This window comes from Tamandua tetradactyla, chromosome 19 (assembly GCF_023851605.1).
Source record: "Tamandua tetradactyla isolate mTamTet1 chromosome 19, mTamTet1.pri, whole genome shotgun sequence".
NCBI lineage: Eukaryota > Metazoa > Chordata > Mammalia > Pilosa > Myrmecophagidae > Tamandua > Tamandua tetradactyla.
The window spans coordinates 20,611,065-20,631,499 of record NC_135345.1 but is presented as its reverse complement, the minus strand read 5'-3'; the positions used below and the strand labels follow the sequence as shown (position 1 = coordinate 20,631,499).

The 20,435-nt window shown below is 37.6% G+C and overlaps 1 protein-coding gene across 3 annotated transcripts in view; it reads left to right on the top strand.

Moving 5' to 3' along the window:
• The window catches only part of KCNIP4 (potassium voltage-gated channel interacting protein 4), a 249,969-nt gene that overhangs the window by 202,941 nt on the left and 26,593 nt on the right, over positions 1-20,435 (top strand). For all 3 annotated transcript variants that reach the window (XM_077136504.1, XM_077136507.1, XM_077136505.1), the window contains exon 3: positions 16,204-16,273. In XM_077136504.1, the coding sequence (XP_076992619.1) occupies positions 16,204-16,273 (70 nt within the window). The remainder of the gene's footprint in view (positions 1-16,203; positions 16,274-20,435) is intronic.

Sequence of the window (20,435 nt, the reverse complement as noted above, 5' to 3'; positions counted from 1 at the left end):
GCTTCAGTGACAATAATTGTTCCCTTTAGACAAGAAGCTCTAAAAACCATTAGGAGAATGTAAAGAAGGGTAGGGACTTCTCCAATATTTGCAAGAAATAATTTAATTAAACAAAATAACATTTCTTCAACTTGTAGCCAAGTATCAGAGACTCAGAACTGCCCCTGGAAATTGCTTCTTTTTCTTTCTTTTTATTTTGTATGCTGTACGGCGGGGTCACATTTCATTATTTTTCATTATTTTCAATAACAGTATCCTGTTATTGCAGCACCATTTGTTGAATTTTTTGTTTGTTTTGGTTTGTTTGTTTTTTGGGAAGTGCATGGACCAGGAATTGAAGATGAGGTCTCCAACATGGCAGGCGAGAATTCTACCACTGAGATACCCTTGCACCCCTTGGAATTGCTTCTTGATAAGGGGAAAATATATGAAAGTTAGACAAAGTATTCCTTTCTTGTGCTGATTTCAAATTATTAGGCACCCCAGAGAAGCCATGTTTTAATCCTGATCCAATCGTGGGGGTCCAGGCCTATCTCATTGCATGCAAGCTTTGATTGGATTATTTCTGTGGAGACGTAACATGCCCAGTTGTAGGTGTGGACTTTTGATTAGATGACTCCACCCATTCAAGATGGGTCTTGATTAGTTTACTGGAGTCCTTTAAAAGAGGAAATATTTTAGAGGAAGCTTAGATGCTTGGGGAATAGAAGCGACAGAGCCAACAGAAGACTCAAACATTGGAAGATGCAGGAAAAAAGTGCTCCCAGGGAAACCGTTTGAAACCAGAAGCCAAAGGCTTCAGTAGATGCCAGCCACATGACTTCTCAGCTGACAGAGATGTTCTGGACCCATCGGCCTTTCTTCAGTGTCATGGTATCTATTCCTGGATGCCATAGTTTGGAAAATTTTATGGCATTAGAACTGTAAACTTATAACTTAATAAATTCCCTTTTCAAAAGCAGTTCCATTTCTATTATATTGCATTCCCACAGCATTTAGTAAACGCAATCAGAAGTGAGAGTAAAGAAGCAGAGATAAAGTAATGTATGATCAAATACATTTAGAGCTGGGTTTGACCGTGTCCTACCCACTCCTTATGAAAGTAATTGAGTAGAAGACTTGAGATGCTGTCCCATATTTCACCATTGGCATATTTGAATTCATTTATTAAAAATTAAATTTGTCATAATCTTTTGCTCTGTTGAGTCTGAATAAGAATATTTAACACCAACATTTAATGTAAATATTTGATTAATGCCTGTTTTCCTATGGGGGAAGACCATGCCTTTTGGTTCACCATTACACTCCCAGTACCCAGCAAAGTGCTTGGTGTATGACTATCTGTTAAATAAATGACCAATATGTGTTTTTTAATAGTGAATGATCAGAGTTGGAAAACTTTGGTATAAAAGAATCCCATTAGTTAATTTATCTTTTCTACAGTTACACTTGCCTTTGGTGGAGGCAGCAGAGTAAACTATAAAGGACCTGTATTCAAACTCAACTTCAAATCCCAGACTCATGCCTAATATCTATTTGCTCTCAGGAAAGTCTCTTAAATCTCTCCAAGTTTATTGATTTTATATCATGTGAGACAATGTCTACCTTCTTCTATCTGTTATGAGGACTTAATGAGAATAACTATCTTCTACGCTATAGGCATAATACCCAGCATACCTTGGGTGATCATTAAAAGTGAGTTTTATTCAGGGCAGGCCACGGTGCTCAGCAGGCACATTTCTCACCTGCCATGCTGGAGACCCGGGTTCGATTCCGGTGCCTGCCCATAAAAAAAAAAAAAAGTGGGCTTTCTTCAGACCCCTTACATGCCCCCAGAGCTTCTCTGGCTGTACCTTAGATCAGCTTTTCAAAAGTCTTGATCTAGACAAATTAGACCAACTTCATGTAAACACATATCACTGCAGTTTATAGATTCTACCTTACGCAACAACTTTCACCGAACAATTTATTGTCCGCAAACAATAAAGTAAACTCATTTTCATTTTCCCATTCTGTAGAAAAGTGTGATAAAATGGTAATAAGATTAGTATTTGTTTTGGGGTTGAATTGTGTCCTAAAAAAAAAGATATGTTGAAGTCCTAATTCCCAGTACCTCAGGATGTGACTTTATTTGGAAATAAGGTCATTACAGATGGAATTAGGTAAGTGAAAATGAGGTCACACCTAAATCCCAGATAGCCGGTGTCCCTAAAAGAAGGGAAGAGGAGACACAGAGAGAATAGACAGCCGTGTCGCAATGGCAGCAGAGATTGAGTCGTGCCATGAGCCAAGCAAACCCAAGGTTCACTAATCACTACCAGAAGCCAGAGGCGTGGGACAGATTCTTCTGTACAGACTTCGGTGGGAGCATGGCCTTGCCTGTATCTTGACTGGATTTCTAGCCTCCAGGACTGTCAGACAATACAGTTCTGTTGTTTCATGCCACCCAGTTTGTGGTATTTTATTACAGAAGCCCAAGAAAACGCCAGAAGCTAGAAAGCTAAAAACCTGTTTAAGTTAGGATGTGTTTATCTACAAGTAATAGAAAGTAAATAAAAATGGCTTATGCAATGACAAAAATGTATAAGCTCTCATAAGAACTCCAGAGATGATAAGCATAATGAAATCAATGAGCCGGAGATAGCAATTCTTTAGGTGAAAAAAAATTAGGTGGAGAGAGCATAAAATGGTTAGTTACAAAGATCCAGAAAATGCGCCCTCTTACAACCATGCATATTGGTGTGTTAATATGCATGCATCATTATCTAAGTACTTTATTCTTTCTGATTTACACATTGCATGATTCTTTTAAGTAGAATATTATTTTATTCAGTTGTTTTAATATCATTAGGATGATATAATTCCACTATGAAAGTGATCTAATCGATCTGCAAAAGCTATGTATATTTATTACAATGATCTTGGTGATATAGGGAAGAAATAAATAAAGACACTGAACACTTCCAAATATAGAAAAGAACATTCAATTTTGCAGTCTAGTCTGCAAACCTAAGAGCACATATTTCTTTCAAAGCTAGTTAAACTAGTTATACTAATAGTACAGTTACCAGTTGTGGTAAAATTAGAACAATATTGGCACAAGTATAAGTTGTTTCTAACATTAAATACTTGTGAATGTAACCACAGAAAAGACTGTTAAAAGGACATTACTATGGAAACGTGTCAGCCCATATTCACAGGAAGTCAGCTGTGATAGGAAGAATCTTAAAGATATCTTAACCAAGATTCCTGTCCCCCAGTTATTCAAACACTAATTGAGGTGCTCCTTTGAAGAGATTGTGTAAATGTAATTAAAGTCCCCGGTCAGTTGACCTTAAAATACAGAGATGATCTCTGTGGGGCTGATCTAATTACATGAGTCCTTTAAAAGGCAAAAGAGGAAGTCAGAGAGCTTTGGGACATAAGAAGTACTCACAGTGCTGTTGCTAGTTTGAAGACAAGAAGATATGTGGAGTGGCTTTAAGTAGCTGAGAGAGAGGCACCCTGTGGCTGTCAACAAGAAAAGGGGGACCTCAGTCCTACGACCACAGGACCTGAATTCTGCCAACAGTCTGAATGAGTCTGGAAAGGACCTCAAGCTCCAGAGGAGAAACGCAAGCAGTTGGCATTATGAATGTGAGATCATTTCAAGCTGTGCACCGTGCTGGCCACAATAAGCTCCTGATCCACAGAACTGTCAATGAATAAATGGGTGGGGTTTTTAGTTGCTAAGTTTGCAATAATTTGTTACACAACAAGAAAATATGAACGTAGTGCTTTAGTTTGTAAGCTGCTGGAATGTAATATACCAGAAATGAAATGGCTTTTGAAAAGGGAATTTATTAAGTTGCACGTTTGCAGCTCTAAGGCCTTGAAAATGTCCAAATTAAGGCATCAAGGGAACGACTTCTTAACTCCAAAGAAAGGGCCAATGAAGTTCAGGATTTCTCTCTCAGCTGGGAGGGCACATGGTGATGTCTGTTTAGCTCTCTCTCCTCATTTCCTAAGCCTTCTTCAACAGCTTCCCCAGGGGCATTTCTGTTCTGTTGGTGCTGTTGGTTCTGGTGGCTCTAAAGCATTTTCCAAAATGGTTCCTCTTAAATGGCTCCAGTAAGCAACCCTCCCTTGACTGGGTGGAGATACATCTCCATGGAAACCATCTAATCAAAAGTTACCAAGGCTCTAACAAATGAGGATTAAAGGACATGGTGTTTCTGGGGGCACATAATAACCTCAAACCAGCACACACAGTGTCTTTTCCCAGGGCATCCATGTCTTTTTTATTCAAATGGTTTTGGATGTCTTTGGAACTTGTCTTTATAATAAGTGACAAAATGAACCTTGACCAAATGAACTCACCATTTGGCAAAAAGTCTGGGAAATTCTTTCTAACAGTCCTTTAAAGCATGTAACTCTACAGACATTCCACTAAATGCTTAGGACTTGAGCAACTTCGGTCTGCAGAATGAGCATAAATGACTTGAAGAGAAAATGTTAAAGGAAACCAGCATTCATAGAGGGCTTAGCATTGCACGAGGATCCTTATGTAAAAAACAATGCCATTAATTGTCTCATTGCTTCCCTTTAAAATGCTATTATTTTCCACATTTTATACACTGAAACTCAAAAGCCCAAGAAATTTCAGTGATCTCATTCATAGAAGAGTTTGGACTTGAACTCCTTTTTTTTCTGCTGTAATTCTCATGTAATATCCCTTTGCCACATAGAGAGCAGAGCTGGAGGTGGAGGTGGCAAGAAGCATCGTCTAGAACTTTGGATTTCTGCTTCAGCCTGGGTGACCTTGTGGATCTCAGTTTGTACCTATTATCTTCACTTCAAACTGCTGAGTTGAATGTAGATTATCAACCAGATCTCATGTCTGTTCCAATGACAATATCTGGAAAGCTCTTTTTCCCACCTTTATTTATTTATTTTCACAGTTTGCAATTCATATTTAACCAGTTTGACCCCAAGAGTGTGCCCAGGGAAAGCAGGAGGTGACTAATGCAGAATTGGAGGCAGCAAAACGGTGTTTGTATCCAGCTTTTTAAATTGTATCGTCATATGTTTATTTTAATTTTAATTTTCTATTTACTTCTGATGTTCTCATTTCTTATTAGCCATCTAACAGATGAGGAAGCCAGCAAAGAGAGAATAAATGATTCAGGAAGGTCTAGGAACACCTAGGAATACTAGGATAGCCAGCTCCAAATATTAGTGATCAGCTTTTATGCTCTGAAAATTGAAGGGCTTATCCTATGATTCTTCAGTGATTTTTTTTTACAACCCCCTTATAGACTACATTGAGATTTGAGAATTTGTGTTGATAGAAGTGGTGTGTTTGTGTTTTCTTGACCCTGTGGCCTCCCTTTTACATCTTTGCTCATATTTGTGGTAGCTGCCACAGGGGTAGGGATGGAAGGGCAGGACCAGGATTTTGACTTCAAAATTTCTTCATCATCATTTAGTGGTCTCTGGAAGTGACCGGGGACAGACACAGCTATAAGAAAAAGTAGTAACTTTGAGTAGAGCATCAAAAGTGTCCTTTCAGGACAATTGGATAAAGAAGAAAAGCAATTACAGGAAAAAAAAATGGTTTGGGAGCGTGTGGAGTTCGAAATCTTGAACACACATTTTCAAGGAAACTACCAAGGGAAGGTTATTTTCTAATTTTTTAAAAGCTGAGAGCTGACTGAATATTTATTTATCTGTTTTAATAGTCTCTATTCTAAACACTGCTAGCCTGTGAAAATGTTGCCCTGAAGTGGTGTACCAAATCTAAAGGGAGCAGAAAGGTTCAAAACAGAATCCAGTATTGTCAACAGTGTATGCCCTGGGATTACACCATTTAAATTTAGAAAATAGCCCTACGATTGTAGATTGTAGGGCATCTTTAAATTGCCAGGCTTCTAAGAGTGACTTTTCAGATCAACCCTAATTTCAGGTGAGGGAAGTAAATTTAATTTAGAAGAGTCTATGGTTCCCCAATTGGGTTAGGTATTAAGCAGGGTAGAATAATATGTAAAGACAGTCATGCTTTCCAATTACAAGTCTCTGAGAATAAAATACTTCAAACCATCATCTTTATCATGCCAGTGAGTTCACATCATCCTGTCCTGAGAAAATCATCATTGTTCTATGTGGTAGGGTTTTTTGTTTTAGCAATTTATATATAAAATAAATTGTCAAAGGATAACTTTTGTCTTTGCTCTGAAATATTAATAAAATAACTCAGCTTGACATGGTTGCATTTTGGAAATTTACTGAAGAAAATAAAAAGATACTCTCTCCCAAGGGTTAGTTATATACTAACAGTTGTGCTGTATCATAGCATACAATATAACCAGACAAAATTCAACTTGTTCAAGCAACCTTCTCTTAGGAGACCTCTGACTTGATTTGGGGGGCATTCCAGAACCAGAAGCTTGACTACAGTTATTGGAAATGGTCTATATGAAAGTAGCATTACATAATGACTTTATCTAATATCAAAACAAAATGAACAGCTGGATTCATATGCAAATAAAAACTGCATAGTTCATTATTAAATTAACTTAGATATAAACATAAATATATACAGAGATATCATGTTTAATTAAGTTCTGAGATCAATTTCAAACATCTCTTCACCATGTAACTGGTAACAATACTTAACCATTATGAATAAGGGAAGCCTACCTTTTCCATCCTGACCTGGTTTATTGTCTGAATATTATTTCATAATAAAACCTCAGTAGCTTAAAATGTTAAAAAGTGTATTTATCATTCACACCCTATGTTTTCCAAGGGCTGGAAAGGGTTTTTACTCATAGAGTCCCTCAATCCTTGAGTCCCTCAAGGATGTAGGCCAGTGGAGCAACCACCATCTTGCATATGGTTGCCCTGCAGAAAGAAAAGAGAGCTCTGACACGTCTGGAATCGATAATTAAAAGCTGCAGCTCATAAGTGGTATGTGTCACTTCTGCTTTCCATTCAATGGTCAAAGTTTGGCCTCAACCAACCAAAGGAGGCCCAGGAGATGCCATCTTCCCATGTGTTCAGATGTAAGGAGAACTTGATACACAGCCTTACAACTGCCATATCTACAGTCCTGTTTTTCTCACCTTATCCAATTCAGCTGTTCTTTTGGGGTATGTTCCATGGGTTATTGCTGTATGTTCTTCTGAATCTGTAGGCTGTTCATTTACTTGTCTCTGCTTATAAACTGGTACACAGCTCACTTTCATTCTAATCTTTAACAGATGTCAGCTTAAGAAATTACTTTCTCCAGGAAGTGCCAATATACCTTTACCCAGAGTTAGAAAATTTCAAAGCTTGGAGCCAGCTATCAAGTTTAAAGACTGTCTTCTCTTTTGAAACCAACTAAAAGTTCTGGGGTTTCTCAAAATAGCCCTTGTTTCCAATAATTTGCTAACAGAACTAACTAAAAGGCATTATGCTCATGGTTATGGTTAATTACAGGGAAAGGATAAAAAGTTAAAACCAGCCAAAGGAATAGATGCATAGGGAAATGTCTAGGAGCATTCCAAGTGCAAAACTTCTGTTATCCCTCGAGATGTATTATCCTCCCAGAGTTGAAGTATGGCAAAATGCGTGGAGTTTTGCCAGACAGGGAAGCTCACCTGAGTTTCAGTATTCAGAGATTTTTATTGAGGCTTCATTATGTAGACATGATTGATTGTTTGCCATGTAGTTGAACTCAGTCTCCAGATGGACTGATATGGTATGACCAAAGTATAGTACCCTAAATCACATAGTTGGTCTTTTTTGAATGGCCAGCCCCACCCTAAGATCTGGCATGGCCAGCCCTTGCCATAAACAAACACACCCTTAACCTACCTCCCAGAAGCTGAGGGCAAAGCCCAGACCTCTCTTTGGGCAAGGCTGAATTACTTAATCCACATCTGCCACCTATTACTTCTTGCCAGGCAAATTGACCCTCACTCCTTATTTGGGGACAAGTCTACTTCTTTCTCTGTTCTGACCTGATTGAAATTCTTTTGTGTTTCTATCCATAAGCTACCTGTCTGCTTCTTTTGTCAGAAAGAAGCACTGAAACCAGAGAACTCATTGGCTTAAAACATTGAGGTCATGGCATTTTTTGGTGGTGGAAATCCAAGGTTTTCAGTTTGCACACACACCTCTTGACCACTAGTGTGTATGTTCTCCCTAGCACAATAGATGGGTGTGAGGGCAAGTGGTGTACATAGATGCTGCAGAGATGTGACATTATAGAGATCTTAAAAGGGGTCCAAAGGATATTTATATCACAAATACCTTTAAATTTAGTAGGTTTTTTGTTTTAGTGGTAGTTTTTTGCCAGAATTCTTCCATTTTAACTTCTGATGATGTATCTCTAAAGGTTTAATGATAACTTTGAACTTGAGAAGATTGCACACACGTATACCAGGTGATTTAGGGAAAAGGAGATTTCAGCAAATGGAATGGAAAAATATTATCGAAAAGATACATGTGGTTTGCAATCACTACAATAATTTCTAGAGCACTCCACCAGGTCTCCAACAACTTTTGAGGAAGTGTTGATGATTTTCTTATGAAGCAAGGACCCATGATGACACCTCAAAAAATTCCTTATCAATTTCTTATGCAAATATGAATCACTCTTCAAAGAACCATACCTAACACCTTTCATATATTTCTAATGTACTCATCTAAGCATAATGGGGAAAACTTTCATTTAAGTTAATGAATAAAAATCCTCTGAGTTTTTACTGATATTTATTTCCAGTATAGTGGCCTTTATTCTTCTCAGATAGCATTTACAATTGCAGTTTTTACCCTGCCTTTGAGGGTGACCCCTGATGATATTAAATGGACTAAATTCAATTTATAATGCTAGGCTAGGAGACATAAGTCATATCTTTTTTTAAACTCATATCTTTTTTATAGGCTCATTGCATTACATCTGACCAGCACTATCCTTGGTTCCAATGCTTTGATAAGCACAATTTAACCCTAAAATATCCACCCTTCTGTTTCAGAATCTCTTTAATGTGCTGGACTTCTACTTACCAAGTTCTAGATTACTACTAGTATACTAAGAGCTAATATATAATGAGCAAATATGATGTGGAAGGCAAAGACTAAGATCTTTATATGCATTGTCTAACATGTATTATTAATTCTCATAACAGTCCTTTCAGATCAATAGTTATCCACATTTTACAGAGGATAATGAGACTTTAGCAATTTGCTTGAAGCTACACAACTATTCAGTAGCAGAGTAATTCAACCCAAGCCTTCTACTTAACTCCAGAGCCCAAGAGCACAATCTTGACACTAGATTACTGAAAATATTATCTGGAAGAAAATACTGAAAACTGCATGTCCACGAAGGCATCAAGGTCTAGTGTCAAAGCATCAATATGAAGCTCAGGAAATCCAAACACCCAAAAAGCTTCAACAGCCCACTTTGTGGCTGTGGGCAATTTCTATACCCTCCTCAGCTTTGTCTACTCACCTTTAAGATGAGGCCTTTGAACTGGATTATCACTAGGGTTATTTTAAACACTTTCCTGATTATGCGATTTGTAGGATATATAGCTCACATCCTTCTCAGCCTCATTATATACCTCTTTGACCTAGTTTTAAAAGGTTCCAGGTTCGTTTTAAGAATTCTTCTTTGAAAGATACATTAAGATACATGCAAATCTTTTTCATAGACTATTACGTAGCTGCCATTTAGTTTTGAATTTTATGAAAATCGTGAAGTATTGGCATGCCAGCCATTATTATCCCATTTTGTACATTTAAAAAATATATAATGAAATGAACAATTTTTACAAGATAAAATGGCTATATGGTGACAGAAGGAGTGTCTAGTTCTGAACATCAAATTAATTTAGGAAGAATTCTCAACCTAAATCTAGAATCAAGGGAGAAAGTGTAATTGATTAGTGATGCCTGCCATGGCTGAGGGAGAAAGTAGTAGGGACAAATGTGCCAGATATTTGCCAGCCCTGTTGTAGAACGTAGATTTCTTGAGTAATCCTTCCACTAGCTTTCTATTCCTAACTGCTTGATTGAATGTGCTTGGGTAGCTTTTTGCACTCACATAACAGACCCCTCTAAATTCTATTTGAATCACTTAAAAGATGCTTTTCACATTCATTATACAGTGCAAGGATGAACTAGGATTCTGGTTAATTTTCTCTTTCTCCCCCACCTAGGAGGATGAGAATGCGTGAGATATTGCAGTGTTATGGATTGAGTTGCAATCATAAGATCCCCCAAAAAGATATGCTCAAGTCCTAAACCACAGTCTGCTGAATGTGATCCTATTTGGAAATAGGATCTTTGGAGATATTATTAGTTCTGATGAGGCCAAATTAGATTAGAGTGTGTGCTAATCCAATGTGACCAGTGTCCTTATAAGGAGAGGAAAATTTCCATATTTAGTAGGAGAGAGAGGGAGAAGACTACAATTTGACAGAAGCTGAGATTGAGTTATGCCATGGATTGCTGGCAAGCCCCTGCCAGGACTCTACAGATTGCAGAGGAAACATGGGCCTGGCAATACCTCGATTTCAGAGTTCTAGCCTCCAGAACTGTGAGACAATAAATGTCTGTTGTTTTAAGCCACCCAGTTTGTAGGACTTTGTTTTGGCAGCCCTAGCAACATATGGGTAATCCTGAATCCACCCAAATTAAAAAAAAAATCATTTTATGAGTTGATGTAGAATAGTTCCTAAGAACATGTTCTCCAAAATTACTCTACCTGGGTTAAAATTCTTGCTCTCCTACTTTTTAATTATGTGCATTTGAACAGTTTCTCTCTAAAGCAGTTTGCTTATTTGTAAAATGGAGGTAATATTACTCTTTACCCATTCACATGAGATAATCCATGTACCGCATTTAACACAATACCTGGAACATAGAAAGGGTTCACATATATTAACATATCATCATCCTCATCATGGTAAATATTAGTATAAAATATCAATGCTCCTTTGCAAGTGATATTAGTAGTAGCAAAGTAATCTTAGCACGTTTACAGTTGATCATAACATCACAGTGTCATGTTGCTACTTGAGGCGACTGAAAAGTCCCATCATGGAAAACAACCACGTGTCCAGAAAAGCAAGTGCCCCTTTACCAATGACAAATCTATGGCAGTTAAGTGCTAAGAAAATCCAAGTTCACATGCATTGGACCTGATCATATCATGGTGATGGGTTTAAGATTCAGTAAAGGAAAATCACTGGTCATAGATTAATGTACCAGCCAGAAGAGTGCTAGGATTCTCCAGCTCCTTAACTCTTGATAGAGTAGTACATTTAGCCTTTCTACAATCCAGAACCTTTTCCAAATGACTGTACTGAAAACTTTCTAAAATAATTTCTCCAAATACCTCAAACTATACTTCACAATAATATGTATATATATATATATATTATATATATGCATATATATATATTATATATATGCATATATATATATACACACACACACACACACACACATATTTTAATCTTTACCACCAGTTTGGGTTGGAATAGCTTTCTGTCGCATGTGGCTTTCCCCACCACAGCCCTGATGGGTGGCCCTGGGTGCACACCAACCTTGTTCTATAGAAATACTTCCACAGATGACTCATCCAGAGGCCATCTTTTCAGTTTTAATGGAAAAAAGGTGATAATCCAGAAGGCAGTATAACACTGGAATTAAGAGAATCAGGCAGTCGTGAGTTTGATTCCATTGACTTATACTTCCACAGGAGCAAAACAGTATTTTCTTACCTCACTCCTGTATCCTCAATGCCCAGAACAGTGCTTGATGCATGACTGCACTCAATAACTATTTGTCATAAGAAGGAATGAGTGGATAGCCCTGTCAAAAACCAACTGTGTGACTCAAACGAGTTACTTAATCTTGCTAAACCTTATTTTCTCCATTTCTAAATAATCCCCATCTTTCACAGTCGCTGAGAATGTTGAAGGAGAAGACGCATGTAAGTTGGCCCTGAGTATGCCCTCAGTCAACAAATGTTACTGTGGTAATGTGGTCCAACTGATCACACTAAAGCATCTTTGTCTGCATGAAAGACAAGCAAGTCTTTTTATCCTTTGGAGGGATCCCTACAAATATTTTGACAAACCCTGGTAAATTTCAGAATTATAATTAGACTCATGAGGGAACTATTTTATCGCTCTGTTGGTTCATGGGATTTTGTGCATATTAATTCCCCATGTGTCTCTGGTCAGCAGCTTCTCTGGGTGTGATATTTTCTCATAAATTGCTGGTAGCAGCATAAATTGGCAGCTTTTATGGGAACAACATGACTGTGCATATGATGATCCTGAAAGTGATCTAAACCCTTTTGTTTTGTGATTCCCCTTCTGGGATTAGTTGTAAAGAAAAAGACCACAGATATGCTCACAGATGTGTCCAGCAGAATATTAATTCCATCATTACCACATGTAGTCCAAAAACACTGAAGTTACCTCAAGGTCCAACAATTTGTTAAGTTAAAATGATGCATTATTATGTAGCCATTAAAAATCATGACATAGGAAAATGGTCAGGATATGTTGTAAAGTGAAAATAATAATATGATAAAATATTATATGTCTGTATTATCCCAATTTTATTTATATAGTATATTAAATATATGCTTGATTAAAGAACAAAATGACCTAACTATTAACAATGATTATCTTTTAGTAGTGGGATTATGAGTTACTTATAATATCTACTTTAATTTTTTTTCCAGAGACAATTAATTTTCGTAGAACAATCATTTGCTAATAATTAGGGAGAAATGTCATTTTAAATAGAAATCATAAAGGCTTATAGAGATTATAGTAACTTCTCAAAGGATAGATGAGTGGGGCTTCCTCATTTTCCCTAAACCTGGTTACTTTGATGCTTCTTAGTTCCTTCCTTTCAAAGTGAGGAAAGCCTAATGAACAAATCCATACTCAACAACTTAGGCCTGTATTGTATTTTTTTTTTTTTACTTGAAAGTATCAACCTTTAAATATGACATAAGGGCAAATGGAGATAATTTATACTGTAAATGTAACCATCAGTGAGAGAACTATGTCAAAGTACAGACCCATGAAATATCTTTCTGGTGATCCACTGAGGCAGACATAGCTAACTACCCATCAAATTTGTATTTTTGTGTTCTTCCTGGTCACACATTTATGTTCCCCAGTCTCTCTTGTGGTTTGGAGTGGCCACGTTAAGTAATTTCTAGCCAGTGAAATGAGAATAGAAGTGAAATGTACCACCTTCTTCCATGCATAATCTCCCATGATCTTTTTCTTCTTCTGGATGACAAGGATGGAGACAATCAGAGATTTTAGAAGCTATGCAATGTAGATAGCCAACCCACCCAAATGTCATATAAGCCTGAAATAAACTTATCTTCTGTTTAACTTGTTATGTATTTGAAGGCCTATTTGTTGTAGCAGCAAGAGTTAACCAAACCCATCCACTTTGCTTATGGCTTACACTTTCCCGTAAATATGTCCTGGTCAAATTAATTGTTGATGAAGAGATGGCCACTCTACAAAAAGAGCTGAGGGAAAAGTCAGAGAATAGACCATTTGCACCATTTTACAAATCACTAAAATCCCATAAGTGTTGTTCAATTTTTCTCTCCTGAAGGTGGTGAAATACAATGGTTCCACTAAGAACTCTTCAGAATAAATGAAACAACATCACTCTCTGAAATGATATTTTTTTGTGATATTTTGTCCTGTTTTCTGTTTTTCTTCTCTTATTCGGACATAAACTGCATGAGGGCAAGACCTTGCCTTGTTTATTGCTGTAACTCCAGTTCCTAGGAGAGTTCTAAATAATTGACATGTGATACATGTATGTCGAAGATATAAATTAATGTAATAAATGTTAGATAAAGACAAATTCACCTGCTGTCATGTACCATTCTGAAACTTGACTAGGAGCTTTCAGTTAGCAGAGAAAGGATTTTGTCTTATACAGATGTGTAATGAAACATAAAATGAGCACAATATGAGACAGTTCAATTTCTAAATATCATTTCACACTACAAGATCTCTATCAAAAACAAAATAAAATAAGCTTTGCAAAAACAAATTCATTGTAAACCTATCATTTAAAACCATGTTGATGTATCAAAGTTCCTACATTCAAACCAACAAATGACAAAGGTAGTTGATAAGTTCACTGAATGCAGTTGTCCCTTCAATTCCCATTCTCATCTTTTGCCAACATCACTTTTACTTTAAAGCAGTTTTCGAACTCTGTCCTTACACAAATTTGCCACAAATAATAGCACCTCATTTGTTGCCTTTGTACTATTTCAAACAAATGGCTCAGAGTTAAATCGTCAAAAATATCACAGTTTCCATGTATAAGAGGGTCCAACTTCGAAGTGTTTATTTGCTCTTAAATTTGGTTCTGTTGCTGCCAACTGGATAGAGTCTAAACAGTCATTTTAGTAAAAAATTTTGACAGCTTAACTATATTCCTGTCATCTGCTCTCCTTTATGGTGTGGGAGTTGTTGATTGTCCATTTGTTTGCTCACTTTTTTGCTCATTAATTTGTGGTTGTCTTTTCTTTGCTACAATCCTTTTAGGTCCTTGGGGTGATCATTATTTCCACAGAGTCATCTAATCTGAAGCCATGTGATAATATAAAAAGTCCCAAGTACATATTTCAGCTCTCCCACTGACTAGTTGGTTAATAGTGTACTTTACCACTGAGAACCTCCAGCTCCTCTTCTGTGAATGGAAATTTACTGGCTACCTAATTTGTAGGCTTATTATATCATATATTTCAAATGAGAGAAAATAAAATAAGCTTTGTAAAAACAAATTCAAATTAAGACTATAATTTAAAATCATATTGATGTATCAGAGTCCCTAAATTTAAACCAACAAATGACAAAATAGAAAGTTCTTCCTGTGAAGCATATTAGAGTTGGGATAAAGAAACAACAAATAAATAAATTAAGATTATTAGTGAGAGAACAATGATTTTAAGGGTTAAAAACCAAAACTGAAGTTTGGTGAAGATGCCAGGGACAGTGTAAAAGTTAATATAAACCCAATATTTATTTACATCTGAAGTCAAGTCTCTTGGGAAGTTAACACACCCCTTGATTTTCTCCCTTGAACTTGGTCCCGGAGAGATGCTGAAACAAGATGAGCTTGGTTAAGATGGAACTATTCATGAGAAGCTACTAAAAAGAATGAACAGAGCTTATCTCTTTCCTACCTGCAGTGTACAATTAATGTGCCACCTGACTTGATGTTGGACTATTGTGTGATTGCCAATCTTCACCCTGCCAGGAGTCTCCATACCTCAGATTCCTGAGTAAACTGTCCTTATAACTCCTTGTATTTCCTCACCTGAGTTTAAGGTCCACTTGCTTAGCTCTCATTTTCTGCACAAAGCCAGCTCTCTACTAGACATTTTACATTTTGGTTTCTTTTGGACAAAATGCCAACTCCACTTCCAGAGGGGTTCCTTAAGTCCCCAGGAGGTGAAAAATCTGACCTTAAAGCAGTTCTCAAGGTCATTATCAATCAGTCTTATGTAACACCATCCAAAAAACACAGGTGGGGATGCAGTAAGCTCAGGTCTGTTTCTTTTCAGAACCTCCTCTCCAGAAGTTCAAAAATGCTTCAGGTCCTATCTCATCCAAGGTCACTTGTTACAAAGTTATGTAATTTTGTACTCCAGAAAATCTTGTTAATGGGAATCAGTAACTCTTCTGGCTTGAAGCCTCTTGGGCCATCAAAGATCTAAGTGGGTCACAGCATTTTCTCATTGAGCTTGATTATATGGATCCAGCAAATCTCCAGAGAACACAGGACGAAGATCCTGCAGAGTCCATATTGTAGGCATTGTGCAACATCCTTGATGTATGAAAAACAGCAAAATTTCTTCTCATCTCATTGATAATAAATACACGTATTCTTAAAATCAGCAGTATGTTCTTGAATGTGTTAGATCAGTTTTGATACTTACGCAGAAATTTTTACATTGTGTTTTTTTTTTCATCCTATGAGACCTGGAACAAACAGAAGTTCACAGTGTGACTCTATTCTCTAAAATAAATTAATAATTGATGGGCAGTTAAATTTCTTGGTGAAGCTTTGCATAGTTTACAGTTCTGTTTCAAAATGTGCCAAAAAATCAGTTTTATGAACACTTTGCTCATACTGCTTCTTTGCCATTTTCTCTAGGAATGCCCCAGTGGTGTTGTTAATGAAGAAACCTTCAAAGAGATTTACTCTCAGTTCTTTCCACAGGGAGGTAAGTACAAATGTGGACTTGTTAACATACTCTCAGAGTTAGAATTATGCTTGCAATCTTGAATTACTTGGTTTAATTTTTCCTGGAATGACTCTACATTTTTAATCTTTATGCAAAAAAGACAGCACACAGCAAGCCAGTGCATGTGATTTTCAATGTTAGCATGAAAGTGAGCTAGTTACAAAGTATCAACTATCCCAGAGTTCACCCTTGAGTTGTATACAAGTGGCAATTATCGCCATATGCTTGGCACTAAGGCCATCAATGCACAGTGCATTCTGATTATTATGACTTGGTACCGATGTGCCACACAGCGCTTTCACATATACTATGGGCCTCATTTGAGTCTCCCAACCCTCAAAAGTAGGGCAAATATAATTATCCTGATTTCAAAGATATGAAACCTGGGGCTTAGGAAAATTAAATGGCTTCCTCAGGGCTGCATAGTCACTAAGTGGCAGATCTAGATGAGAATCCAGATTTTTTATAGCCTCACGTAGCACACTTTCTGCTCTTCCCCCACCCACCCACCCACTTCAAGAGCTCCTTGTTATGCATCACCTCCCACTATGGGGAAATGAGTATCATTCTAGAGATTTTTTTTAATTGGAAAGAAAACACAAGGATAGCATATTGATAACACATATATGTGTTAGAGATGTGTAATAATATACTTGGAGCGGGACTTTATTTTCCCTCCTTCCATCACTCAGCAGGATGCCTACATCAACTAATGATACAGCCTGCCCTATGTCCAGCTGTGTCAGGTGCCAATAATGTAAGGTATATAGGATGAATAGGATGCGGTCCCTGCCCCAAATAACTTCATAGGCAAGTGTAGCAGAAGGACAATGTCAACAGGCAGAATAAGTGTGAATGAATAAGGGGATTTTTTTATTTAAATGGTGTGATGAGATACTGTGTAATCAAATTAGCTGAAAGATAGGGAGGACATAAAAAAGAAGTTTTGCAGATAACCTGAGCTGAAGTAGCTGCCATCCAAGAGGTGTCTAATATATGTCTGGCTCTGGTGTGATCATCTCTCACCATCCAAACTGCCTAGCTGTGATCCTCTCTTTTTCATAAATGTAGAAACTAAGATACAGAGAGGTTTAAATTGTTTTCTGAGCTTATGCTCTTTCCACTACCCCATCACACAGTTCCAGAGAGTTTGTACTGATTCCTGCAATGGGTTCCAGCTTTAAAAGTAGAGAATGATGTTCTAAGCAAATGGAGCATAAGCAAAGGCTCAGAATATTAAACCTAAGGTGGCATGTGCAGGAAACTGCCAGGATTTGGGTGTGCTTGGCCTAGGGAGAGTAGGATGGAGAGTGACAGGTCCTCGGGGGTCAAGCATGCCATGTTAAGAAATGTGGACTTTATCCCTGAGGAGCTGCAAAACCACTGATGGGTTTAAGAAGGATCTGCCATGATCATATTTGTGTTTTATATACATTCTTCTGGTAGCTCTGTGGATGATTAGCCTGAGGTAGAAATATTGCAGGCAAGGATGCTAATTAGGGGGTTATCATAGGAGGCAAAATATTGAGATCTTTAACAAAGATGTAAATAGCAGGAATGGAGAATCAGGAAAAGATTAGAGACATATTTAGAGACCAAAAATGACAGACGTTGTCAGGAGGTATGAGAAAGAAAGAAGAGTTTTCCACACTTTCCAGGGTCCTGTCCTGAGCATCTGGTTGCTAGAGGAGCAGAGAAATAATGAGCTCAGTTTTGGACCTGTTACATTTGAGGTGTCTGTGGGAAGTTGGATCCACAGAGGAACTGGTACAAGCTGAGGCTCAGAGAAAAAGTAAGAACAAGAGAAAGAGATTTGGAAGTAATTAACTTAGAAGTATTGGTTAAATCTTTGGCAAGGATGAAGTTATTGGGGGAAGTATAGAAAGCAGGAGGCACCGTGAATCAATCACGATATTCCCAAACACGTATGTTGACAGGTCTTGCTAAGGAAAAGGAGTCCATGAGAATGAACAGCTGGAGATAACCAAGAGGGACCGATAGCTCAGAGAGCATAGAAATGTTAAAAACTATAACCAAAGAAATGGTGTCAGCGAGATGATGGAGTAGGGAGCTCCCAACACACTTTGCCTCTGACAGAAACATGGTTGAACAAACAGAAACTATCAGAATCAACTTCACCAGAACTCTGGAAAATAGTCAAGGCAAAGAGCAACCAAGCAAATGCGCAATCAAGAAAACGGCAACCTAAAAACAGTAGAAATTGTCCATAATGCATTGACTCACCTGGCCCTGCCCCTTCTCCCAGCTTGAATCCATGTTCAGGGCAGCACTCTGATGTAGGGCTATGGAGTGAACAGGGCCACAACTAATCCACAGATTTAGTGTGTTTGAATATCTGCTCCAAACCCTCAGGGGGTATTCTTAAATACTGGCTCAAGGCACTCTTCTACTTCACCTAAACTAAAATTCACTTGGGACAGGAAAATGGTGTGGAAAAGTGGCACAGAACTGAGCAAACTGCAGCCATCTGGGGTGAAAGATTGCTGTTGAGACATACAGTACAGTACCTGGGGCCAAAAAGAAAAGAAACTGGGGAAAGAGGAAAGAGGCTTTTTACTGGCATGGCAGTGGCAGGGGGGAGGGGGAAGGGGGCAGGGGAGTTAGGACGCCCAGGAGCATTTGTGCATTTTGGGGAAATAAAAGCTACTGTGCACATCTAGGGCAAGACTCATGCTCAGAAAAACCCAAGAGAACCCAGATGTTTACCTCAGGATGATCTATGGGCTCAGTAGAAGCTGGGCTGAGCTTACAGAGCCAGTTTATACTACAGCTTTCACTGAGAATAATGACTTAAAACCATCTAAAGGAACAAAATAAAGTGCAGAAACTATCACTAAGGAAGCAGAGACTTGGAATTACTAACCAAAGACGGTAAGCCAACTCTCCTAAATAAAGTTCAATGAGTTAAAGAAAAACTGGGCAAACACCTAAAGGAAATCAGGAAAATGATACATGAATACAAGGAAGAATTCAATAAAAAGATAGAAAATTTCAAAAGAAACTGAACAAATTCTGAAACTGGGAATTATGACAGCTGAAATTTAAAAAATTTTTACCAATGGTTTTCAGTGTCAAATTGAACAGGCAACATAAAGAATCTGTGAACTTGAAGAGAGGACAATTGAAAGTATTCAGTCTGAAGAGCAGAAAGAAAAAAGAATGAGAAAAGTGAACAGAGCCTAATGAATTGTGGGACACCAAGAAGCATACTAACGTATGCTTTATGAGAGTCCCAGAAGGACAGGAGAAAGGAAAAGGACCTTTCTGAGAGAAACTGAAACCCTGGTGTGTTGTAGGTATGAAGAGAAAATGGTGCAGCCACTGTGGAAAGCAGTTTGGTGGCTCCTCAAAAAATTAAACATGGAGCTAACAGGGTCTAGAGTAAACATGAAATTCTCATCTTCGGGACATCTAGCTCAGTATCTCAACTCCTTTGCTTCTACTCAAATGCCATCTTCTTAGTGAGGCTGTCCTTTGCCATCCTATCTTTAACTGCAACTCCTTAAACATTCCCCATCTCCTTCTCTTATTTTATATTGCTCTTTAGTGCTCAAGACCATCTGCTAATGTATTTTTTTACCTATTTATGTTGTTGTTTGTTGTCTCTGACTAGAATGTCAGTTCCAAGGGAACAGAGGTTTGTGTCTGTTTTGTTTCCTGCTGTATTCACTGGTCATGGAAGAGTGACTGACATAGTGGCACTCAAATCCTTATTGCATGAATGAATGAATGTCATCCACTTCTACAATAGCAATAACTGCAAAATGGAGCATCTGCAAAATGCATTCTATAAAATGCATGACAAATAGCCATTTCATACAAAAATTAGATTCCCTTTTGGTGTTTAAAATATTGTCTGTGGGTATTTCATGGGGTTTAAGACAATTTCATACGTGGAATGCTAAAACAAAAAATTTTTAAGGTGATCTTTTAAAAGAATTAAGTTAGAATTCTGAGAAAATAGAGGGTGATCTATTATTACATGGATTTGTACATACTGTGGGAATAGTGAGTTGAACAGTGTCCCCCCAAATTCATGTCCAACCTGGAACCTCCAAATATGACCTTATTTGGAAAAAGAGCCTTTTAAGATATAATTAGTTAAATTGAACTCTTACTG